The 10,731-nt window shown below is 43.9% G+C and overlaps 1 protein-coding gene across 1 annotated transcript in view; it reads left to right on the forward strand.

Moving 5' to 3' along the window:
* The window catches only part of LOC113614463 (uncharacterized), a 51,016-nt gene extending 40,935 nt beyond the window's left edge, over positions 1-10,081 (forward strand). Inside the window, 2 exon segments of the mRNA XM_027095997.1 lie at positions 8,443-8,526; positions 9,818-10,081. Coding sequence (XP_026951798.1) covers positions 8,443-8,526; positions 9,818-10,081 — 348 coding nt within the window.
* Positions 10,082-10,731: the final 650 nt, after the last annotated feature.

Consider the following 10,731-nt stretch of genomic DNA (forward strand, 5'->3'; position numbering starts at 1 on the left):
AAAAAAAAAAAAAAAAAAAAAAAAAAAAGAATATCTAAACTGCTAATTTCCTTCCAGCAAACATCTCTGTGTTTTTAAGCCACCTAAGGGTAATTCGACATTTTCCTAAATTCTAATGTCATTTGGAGAAAGGTTTGGACTTTTTTGGCTTTCTAATTTATTTTTTGTCATGCTGTGTGGCTTGTGGGATCTTAGTTCCCAGGCCAGGGATTGAACCCATGCTCTCAGCAGTAAAAGATTGGAGTCCTAACCACCGGACTGCCAGGGAATTCCCTGCACTTTCAAAAGTACTTTCACGTAGGCGATCTCATTTGATACTATCTTTTTTTTTTTTACACATGATACATACGTAACTAAACGTGTACGATTCCTTTTAATGAGTAGTGTGAGCCTCAGAAAATTTACTAACCCGTTTCTTTCCTCCAGCAAATTTATAATTTTCAGTAAAACTTTGTGTTTACCATCATAACTATAGCTTTTAAGTTAAGTGGACACATTCTTCGTGCGCGCACTTTTATCTTTTTCGAATTCTATTACCTTCTCTGTCTTAAGGTCAATTTGATAGATTCATGTTGCCTACTTCTGGCATTCACAGCAAGTCAAAGGCACTGTCCAGAAAACAGAAATCGAATCCTGATGTTACAGGAGAGCCCCGATACCACTTGACAGAAATGATTTCAACGAGCGCGCCCCGGCCTTACTTTTCCTGTTTCACTGGAACAAATGGTATCGGTATTAGGGACATCCTTGGGTACCAGAAAACCCTCTCACTCTGTGGGAGCGGAGTTCCTCAGAGCGCTCGAATCCCATCTTTGATCTCCGGCGATATTTTTCTCTGTTATGTCACAGAGGTCACCTGGCTCATGTGTGACAAGCTGCCTGCATAAGTCACAGTGCCAGTGGCAGAGATTTGTAACCATGCCCCTGGTCCATTGCCTTTGAATTATTTCACAGGCCTGCTGCTTTACATTTACACTCTGTCGGAAGATGAACAGGGGAAGGGAGTAATATCAAGGGCAGGGTCTCATCCTGAAGGACAAGGGGAAACAGGTGGAAGGTTAATGGCCTTGGAGCGATTCCACAAGCCGCTCAGGCTTGATATATGGGCCTCGGGCCTAAAACGGGCATTGGCTTTCAAAGATATATTATTTCATTTGGGGAGAGACATTCTGGAGTTCCTGCATTTGTCTGCTGATAGATGACCCCCTGTCCACAATTGGTTATGGCGTGTGAGTTTTCCTTGGGTCTGCTCCCATACATAAAAATTTTGCTGAGCTCTCCAACCTCTCCCGGGCCTGAGGAACAAGAATGGGACGTGTGCAAGCCGCCTACCAGGCTGCGGCTGGATTTCTGTTGCTATTTTAGTAGTTCCTTTTGAGCCATGAGGCGAGTGGGGGATGAAAGAGACTTCTGTTCATTCATACAGTACTTGATAAGGGCGGCCTTGCCCAAAAAAATGAGGGTGGAAGGGATGGTGGGTATCGGACGTGTGTGTGGGTCGTGTAAGGTGGACTCAGGGGGCTATTCGGTCATTAGGGTTTCAAAAGTTGCTCGCATGAAAAGACAGATGCCGCCAAACAGCTTTGGACTTTCAGTTTTGCACTCCCCCTAAGCTTTGAATAAAGGGCTTTAGTCTGTTTTATTATCGTGCTCAGAAAGTTTGAAGTGATTTGGGGAAGGGAGAGAACAAGACCTTTGCAGAAAGATGCTTGACACACAGACCGATGACGGATTTGCCTAACGAGAGCCACTGGTCGACGCCACCAAAAAATATGTCTAATGGCTCCAATGGTACAAGTGAATGGAACTGGATATCAGATTAATGGAACGAGTGTCTTGCGTGAACCTTGTGTGGCCTCTTAGAAGGTGTACTCCAGATTCTAAAGCTGCAAAAGGGACTTACCTCTGCCTCCGAGTGTTCATAGATTTAATGATCACCAAAATATTAGGAATTCTAATATGCCTTAACTTAGAAGTCTCCTGAACTTAATTATTAACTCTGGCTGGGGGTGTGTGTACATATAAAATCTTTGACTCTATAATTCCTGATGACTGTTACACTAGCCTCGTCAGAGAGAGAATGCTTATTTTTATGGCAAGCATTCAGGAGAAATGAGTTCTGTAAACTCACTATCTAAACCCAAGGTGAGTTTTCTTCCCACTTCTTTTGTGTCCCCACTGCCCTTGTGTTTGCTGAATACTCACACCACTGTATGAAGTGTTAAAGTTCTGTTTGTGGACATTTTTATTACACTGAATAGCTTTGTCAAAGGCAAATTCATTATCATCCTAGATACATGGGGATTTATAAGAAGTTAATACTGGGCAAACCGTCTGATAATATATAAGTACCAGTAGGCATTTAATTTTTGAGTGAGAGACACAGCTGTGCCACAATTTATAAATAATTCACATATACTTTACAAGGTACCCTTGTCCCAATCCTTATTCAGGCAACATCAAACCCAGCCCTCAGTAGAAAGATGCAGTGTCTGACCACTGGCCCTGCTAATAATAGGCTTATAGAGATGTTCGTTTCTTTTCCTCTGGAATATTGCAAAAGCGCAGGTTAGACCAGACTGGGGGACCTGTTTAGTACCTGCAGGAGGAAGATGGCCTGAATTTTTTAAAGGAAGAGCTTCAGAATCACTAAGTAAAGAGACAGTTGGAAGGTGAGTGGAATCTGCTTTTCCACTTGTTGCTTAGATAGATGAGGCCCCCCAGTCGGGGAACACGGTAGATAAAAGAATCCCAGCAGAAGGGCACCTCCCAAACCACATCAGGATGCTTTTCAGTCGCAGAATATAATGTGGTTTTAGACTTTTTTTGCTTGTGACCTAAACGCCTCATTTTCACGTTGGGAGAGTTACCAACTTTATTTCTGCCCTGTTCACCCTTCCTCCGCAGTATTTCCCCATCAGTAGACCATCATCCTGTGGGTGATGTCCATGCCTAAAGCAATGATCAGATCGCAGGCTCTCACATACTGGGGGCTCACTCTGAATTAGTGAGGAGCCCCAGTCTTCTGCATCTGTCAGGTCTCCCGCTCAGATGGACTCTTCCAGAAGGGAAGCCAGAGGAAGCCAAACACTTGCAGTCTCTTAATTGCTCATTTGCAGTTGGACAAAATGCTAACCACAGAAAGGCTTCAAAGCCAATGGAATCTGCATTGAAAACAGGATCTCAATACCCATAGTTGCTTATTGTTGCAAAATTAGAATAACAAATGTTCCCAGCATGAAGCCAACATAAACTTGCTAGAGTATTACTCGGCCTGAGACAGATTCAACTTTTTCTTTTTTTCCACAGCAATAGAAGACGCACACTTTGCCCTCTGTTTGTTATTCTATACTGTTCATTTTAATGATATATTTAAGTCTCCATCACACTTTGTATTTTTACGTATAATTACCCGTATTAAAAAAAACACTCATTAGTGTTCTGTTCCACTGACTTAATTATGCCCTTAATTAAATCTTGACTAACTGGGGGTCACTGCGGTGTCAGTGGGATTTGTCACTGTTTGTCAGCAGGTGTCTGGTTGCCTCTATTTCTGGTTTTCCTCCGGTTTGAATCTGTTTAAGAGCTTGCTTTTTTCCTCAATGCCACAGAGAGAGAGTTCTCACTGGAGGGAAGGAACAGTATATATTTGACAGGCAACTGCTCCCCGAAAGCTTGTTTGTAGGAGGACATTTTTGTTATCATTAGTCTAAGGATATCTCTGAATTAGGGGAAAGATGCTGAAAAAAGACTTGGATATCACAGATGCACTTTTTTAAAGATCAGCATGTTTACATTCTAGAAATCATAATCATATTCATGTATACAATTCTGGAATTTCCTTGAAGAACAAAAAATGATTTTTTGTGGTCGTTATGAGACCACATTAGATGTCTTGCACCAGGGTACTTTGTATTAGTTAATTATTTGACTGACATTTGTCATTGTAAAAATACAAAGCTAATTACAAAATCAGGAATCAAACTGAAACAAAAAAATGTCTTTTATGTGTCTAATGTTCACATAAAACTCAACTCATTATTTGGAAGGACTTTTAACAATTAGACTGCTTATACCTTCACATTTCATATTAGAATGTTTTAGACTCCTGATTTTAGTACATTACTTAAGGGAGATATAATTCCCATGTTTATGTCTATAATAGGCACCTAATGTTGATCTGAGTAATTGATTAGTCCAGTCAGGTTTTTATAATTAGTTGTCAGCTTTTCAACAAAGAACCTCAAAACACTTGCTGTGAATCTACAAAGCTTTTACATTTATTAATCAGTTTTTCATCTAAAAATGTATGCAAGCTACCTGAAAAGAATTTATATTTTTTTCTGGAATTAGGATGGCCCATCTAACATAAGCTCTAAGAAACTAAACTCAGACCAAATGTCTCTGAGTTTTTCAGTCTAGAAATTCTTTTCTTTTTTTTTAAGATTTATTTATTATTTATTTAGTTTATTTTATTTATTTTTGGCTGAGTCGGCTCTTAGTTTCGGTGTGCGGGTTTTCTCTCTCTAGTTGAGGTGCACGAGCTCCATACTTGTGGCGCGCGAGCTCCATAGTTGTGGCGCACAGGCTTAGTTGCTCCGCAGCATGTGAGATCTTAGTTCCCCGATCAACTAGGGATCGAACCCGCGTCCCTCACATTGGAAGGCGGATTCTTTACCACTGGACCACCGGGGAAGTCCCCAGTCTAGAAATTCTTATTTTTCATATAGCATTTTTTTCATTTAAAGGTAAAAAGTCACAATTTTTCTACCAGTTAAGATCTTTTTCAGAACTTAGATTTCTAATGGTAACTTTAAACAAGACAATGGGTTACAGATATCAGACTATCAACAACATAAAACAGTACTGTCACCTTATTGTCATTATATTTTGATGTTCCATAAACCATTTAGATTTACCTACTAATAGGGTAGGGCAGAGTAAGATGGAATTTTTAAAGAAACGTGTACCGTAGTTCAACTCACTGTATTTCTGAAATAAAATCAATTCATTTCATCCTAAGGCATTAATTCCAGCTGCCTCTTCTTGAGTAACAAATATTCTCTTTGTTATCCAAATTATTCTCAATGCAAATCTTATTTGAGGTTTCCTTTAAATTTTCTTATCAACTTTAAAAGTAATTTAAATATGTGAGCATACATGGTTTTTAAATCAATTCAAATGGTGAGATGATACCAATTTTTATAGATTCTATGGATTCCTGTACAGCCTCTTTTTTTTGGCGGTACGCGGGCCTCTCACTGTTGCAGCCTCTCCCGTTGCGCAGCACAGGCTCAGCGGCCATGGCTCACGGGCCCAGCCGCTCCGCGGCATGTGGGCTCTTCCCGGACCGGGGCACGAACCCGTGTCCCCTGCATCGGGCAGGCGGACTCTCAACCACTGCGCCACCAGGGAAGCCCCCAAAGTTTATTTTAATAGTTTGTGTTCCTTTCTGAAGCTCAGAGTCAAGGTAAAAAGGAACAGTAATGGTTAAGGAGAATAATAATTTTTTTGTCATAAATTAAAAGTAACTTTTTTAGGTGAACTAATCAGAGAAGGTGGAAATCATACAAATAAACAATGATTTTAAAGCCTGATGGACTCTCTAGAAAGTTTTTTTCCATGTGACAGCTAAATGATACCCATTTGTAGACTTTCATTTGTAACCTCCACAGAGCTGCCATTATTCTTAGAGAGTAATGAGTTACACAGTTTCATTAAAAATGCATTAATCCTTTGGAGTGCCTTCTCTAATTCATCGATTTGATAATATAAGCACAGTAAACATTTTTGGCATCACAAAATGCAGTACCAAAGTGTACTGTACCCATAAGTACAAAATGTAACAGGAAAGCGAACATACTTACCAAAAGAGAATCAGGTTTTCTAGCTACAAAATAAAGCTGGGCTGGACAGTGCTAAAATGTAATACTGAAACCGAGCAGGAACCTTTGGTGCCCTCCCGGGTACAAAAGCCCCTCTGCGTCCCCCGTTTCATGTTGGCAGAAAAAGGCTGTAGCCTCCTGGGCCTCTCCTGAGTTCCAAAGAGCAGACTCAAGCAGTTACTGATTAGGGAAGTCAGGAGATGCAGAAACAAAGGAAAAGCAGTCAGGAAACAAAATAGTTGAGCAAATAAATAAAAATTGTTCCCTGAAAGCCATCCGGGAGTTCTTCAGGTCTTTTGAGCACGAGATGCCCGTTCTCTTTACTTGGCATCTTGCAATAAACGCTGTACTTTCCTTTACCACAACCTGGTGTCAGTAGATTGGTTTTGCTGCATGGTGGGCAAGCGGACCCAAGTTTGGTTTGGTAACAACGTATTAAGAATTCTGTCGTCGGGTAATATTGTAAGCAGTTTTGTACCGGGTCAAATGACTTGAAAGTCACGGGCAGCAGAAACATCCGGGCTCTGCCCCAAGGAGGTTCCAGCATGAGTTACCCTGGATCTGCACCTCTTGAGAATGGAGAGGGTAGTGGTCAGAGCTGGACGTGTCCCCTCTCCCAGTCTTGGGTCTCTACCTATGTTGTGTAAGAGTCAGGCTCCCCTCCGCAGAACACAAGGTTACTTCTTTCACAGGCATAATGGAGGATTACAGGACTTCACACAGATCAAGTTCCTGGTAGTCTATGATCAGGAAATGTCAATTTCTTCTTTCCTTAATTGATGCTTGACAGTCTGGTGCTGTATTTGATACAAGTACCTGGGCTTGGTGCAGGGCGCTGGGTAACTTGTTACTTCCCTCTGATCACAGCAGAGGCCTCCTGATGCGGAGATTACATGGGCTTTGGAGTCAAACTTGCCTCAGATCCTAGCTCTGCCGCTTTCTGGTCATATGCTCTTAGGAAACGGACTTAACTTTAGTGTCCTTGTCTATATAATGGGGATCATGTACTACTGACGTGGTATTTTTAAATTAAATAAAATAATATTTGCAGAGTGCGCCGTGCGAGAATCTGGACGCACAGAGATGAAATTGTCTCCATCTTCAAAGAGGAGGGCTCGTGTGTGTAAAACAGGAACACCACTGCTGCTTGGGGGCTGGGGGGAGAGGCTAGAACACTGTTCCCCAACAAGAATTACATTTCTGAAATTCTAAAATAGAGAGATACCTGGTAAAGACCAACACAGTTTATTGTTCAAACCAGCAGATGTGTTTATTTGTATGCATTTGGTATCTGCTGTGTATTGAGCAGAATTTTACGAGACATTTCTCTTGTCTGTATCACTCTCTCCCGTTTCTCTTGGGTCTGATGTAAGACCTGCTCAGTCCCTCGTCCCCACTGAAGGATGGAGGGAGGGGAGGATGGCTGTGAGACCATCAGTTTATCGAACTCCGCGGTCAGGAGACAAATGCTGGGTGCACTCAGGCTGAAGGGAAGGAAAAGAACTACAAGAGTCCAATATGATTCACTCACTGTTGCTAAGTGACTTTGTGCTTCCTTTTATTAGTATGTCAGACAGGCTTATTTATGCCAAATAATTATGTCTATTATTAATGGAAGGGTATGAGGGTAGGGAGAGAATGAGTTCCGGAAACTTCTTTAGAATTTAAAAAAAAAACAACCCTCAGATAATTGCATTACGATATGATGAGTGCAATAATAGAGATCCCCCGAGGAGAGGTAAATCTCAACACATGGGAGTCCCTTTTTTTCTCTACAGCCCTGACCTGGGTTAAAACTGGGACAAAGGGGCTTCCCTGGTGGGGCAGTGGTTGAGAGTCTGCCTGCCAATGCAGGGGACGCGGGTTCGTGCCCCGGTCCGGGAAGATCCCACATGCCGCGGAGCGGCTGGGCCCGTGAGCCACGGCCGCTGAGCCTGCGCGTCCGGAGCCTGTGCTCCGCAACGGGAGAGGCCACAACAGTGAGAGGCCCGCGTAATGCAAAAACAAAAAAACAAAAAAACAAAACTGGGACAAAGAAGCAAAGGGCAGGCAAATTGTAGTTTCTGAAGAAGCTGAGGGCTTCGTTCAGGTGATTTCTTTTAGCTCTGACCTACCTGCCATGTTTTAGCCACAGGTATACTCCACAAATGCACATGCCCGCCCATCAACACATACACACACACACACACTCTCTCTCTCTCTCTCTCTCTCTCTCTCTCAAAACCTCTCCTCCGGAAAGGCTCACGTGTGTGCTTTCAGCTCCATGTCCCCTCTTCCTGTCGTGAAGTCTGAGGGTCCCTTCTCTTCTCACTTTCCCACTGGTCTCTTCATCCCACTTTCCGAGAGCACATCTTCTGTCAGATTTTTCATTCCATGTCAGCTCTTCTCAGTCTTCCGCCTCCACTGGGTCCCCTCAGTCCACAGGGATGTGCAAGTCTCCACTCCTAAAAAAAACAAAGCCCACCTCCCTGATCCGGCCTCCTGTCTGTCTGTCATCATCCTGCCTTTTCCCATCACGGTACCTGCGCCCTTGGCTCTGCTCCCGGTGTCTCCACAGCCGGGAGGTCTGGAGCTGGACCAGCACGGGGGCTGTACCCACACTTCTCAGTGGAAACGGCTCACGAATCTCAAGACATTCCCGGTAACCTTAACCACATCTTCTCCGGCCTCGTCTGCTCTCCGTTTTGCATCCCTGAGGTTCCAGGGCACCAACTCTTGATTATTCCCTCCCTGGCTCCCCTCCCTTTACGCAGCCCCAAAACAGTATTTTCCTCTAAGATCCGTTATTGGTTCCTTCCCTTCTCACACTACACGTTCTGCCTGTAAACCTTCTCTTCCAGACTCCACAGGAGCGTGTGCACTGCTTGCAGGACACAGTTGCTCAGTCACCAATGTCACCGCTCAGAGGTCTCCTTTAGTCGCCCCCAATTTTTCCTTCCCTGACTCTCAGAGAGCACATTCCTTCCAGCGGTTATCCTGGGTTTTCTGATTCATCACACTGCTCTCAGCTGTGAGCTGCATGTGCAGAAAAAGTTAACAACCACTCAGCAGGCATGTCAGCATCTCCACCTTTCCATCTCCCTCCCGGTCTAGACACACCCAAGTGTTTCCCACCTTTGCAGCCTTCCCACTGCTATGCTTGGCTCGCAGCGAGACCCCTTCACAGCATTTATCAGACGTGGCTGAGCTAAACCCCAATTCCAGGAACCTCCCTCAGTGGCTTGACCTGGAATTAATTTCCCTCCTCCTGATATGACTATAGTATTTTGCTTGTTATTTTTTAGCTAATATGTCCATATATTCCACCACCACCACCACCACCAAACTCGAAGCCATTGATGTGACAAGTGTAGTCACGGAACTCTCTGGAATTGGGGCTGTCTGACAAAATCTGGGACATATGTTGATCATCTTACCCTCTTTCCCCCGGTGGTATTTACTTATGTCTGTCTCTCCAGTTCGTCCCCACCCCTTCTTTGTCACTGTTGAGGACCCTCCCACAAACCCTAGCAGGGTTTGAACTCACTGCACAGAATTGTTAACTTGTCAGAAATTCACCCATGTTAATATGAAAATGATTGATACTGATTTAAAGCAGCGGTCTCAGACTTTTCGACTGCAAGACCCTTTGCACTCTTGAAAATGACCCCAAGACCTTTAGTTCATGTGAGTTTTAACTCACTATTAACGTCTTAGGAGTTAAAACTGAGAAATGGTTAAAGCACAAGAATTCACCAGCACGCGTTCCATCTGCCACAAGAGTGATGTCATTTCATCCTGGGGCCTCTGCATGTCCTGAGAGGCAGAGGGTCAAAGGGCAAATAGCATCTGAGCACACATGGGAAGACAGTTTTCACCTCTTGGACCCTCTGACCGCGCTTGTAAGACCAGTGGTTTAAATATCGCTCCTGTGGGTATTTACTGTCTCATAGGGATTAAAGCTTGATGCCAGCTATGCAGTTCCCAAACCAGAATTTTCACACCAGCAAGTCAGTGGAGACACCCAGGGGAACAAAGCCCTTCTGGCTGTCAGTGGTCGAGAAGTCGCTCTCCAGGGCCAGGGCAGGGATGCCAGCAAGGCCGGGGCAACCGTGGGGGCAGACGGATGTTTGTGGAGGTCACTGACCAACAGGCACCGGCGTGCACGCACTCACTCACCCGGTGCCGCCTGCGCCTTGACTGGGACTGGCCGGTAAAGGGACAGCTGGGTACCAGGGCCCTCATCGTTCTGAGGTCAAGATCCTCCGGGTTCGCGCAGCAGCTACAGTTTCTGTCTGGTCAGCCCCCGGGACGGGGAACGAAGTTACTGGAGGGACCACGTCCCAACAAAAGCCTGGAGTTGTTGCTTTGGTTTTTGTTTGGGTTGAACTCTTGGCTGGTAGTAACCGTTGAGCTGAGGGTGACGGACTGAGGCAGACTTTTGTGGAAGCACAGGGGTGGCCTCTAGAAAGGGCAAGTATTATTTATTGAGCCCAAGCCTTGCCCAAATTCCAGGCATGCACTAGCTCAGTGAACTCTCCTCCCAAATTCAGGGTGTCAGTGTTAATTAGAATTTGATGGGAGCTGGGGCAGGAGGATAAATCAGGAGCTGGGATTAAATACACACACTACTATACATAAAATAGATAACCAACAGGGACCTGCTGTAGAGCACAGGGAACTCTACTCGATATTCTGTGATAACCTACATGAGAAAAGAATCTGAAAAAGAATAGATATATGCATATGTATAACTGAATCGCTTTGCTGAAACACTAACACAACACTATAAATCAACTATAATCCAATAAAATAAAATAAAAAAAGAATTTGATGGAAGCTGGACTAAAGTAAGGCTCAAGGAGTT

The sequence above is a fragment of the Aethalodelphis obliquidens genome, unplaced genomic scaffold (genome assembly GCF_003676395.1).
Source record: "Aethalodelphis obliquidens isolate GAN/ISIS:26980383/991018 unplaced genomic scaffold, ASM367639v1 scaffold97, whole genome shotgun sequence".
NCBI lineage: Eukaryota > Metazoa > Chordata > Mammalia > Artiodactyla > Delphinidae > Aethalodelphis > Aethalodelphis obliquidens.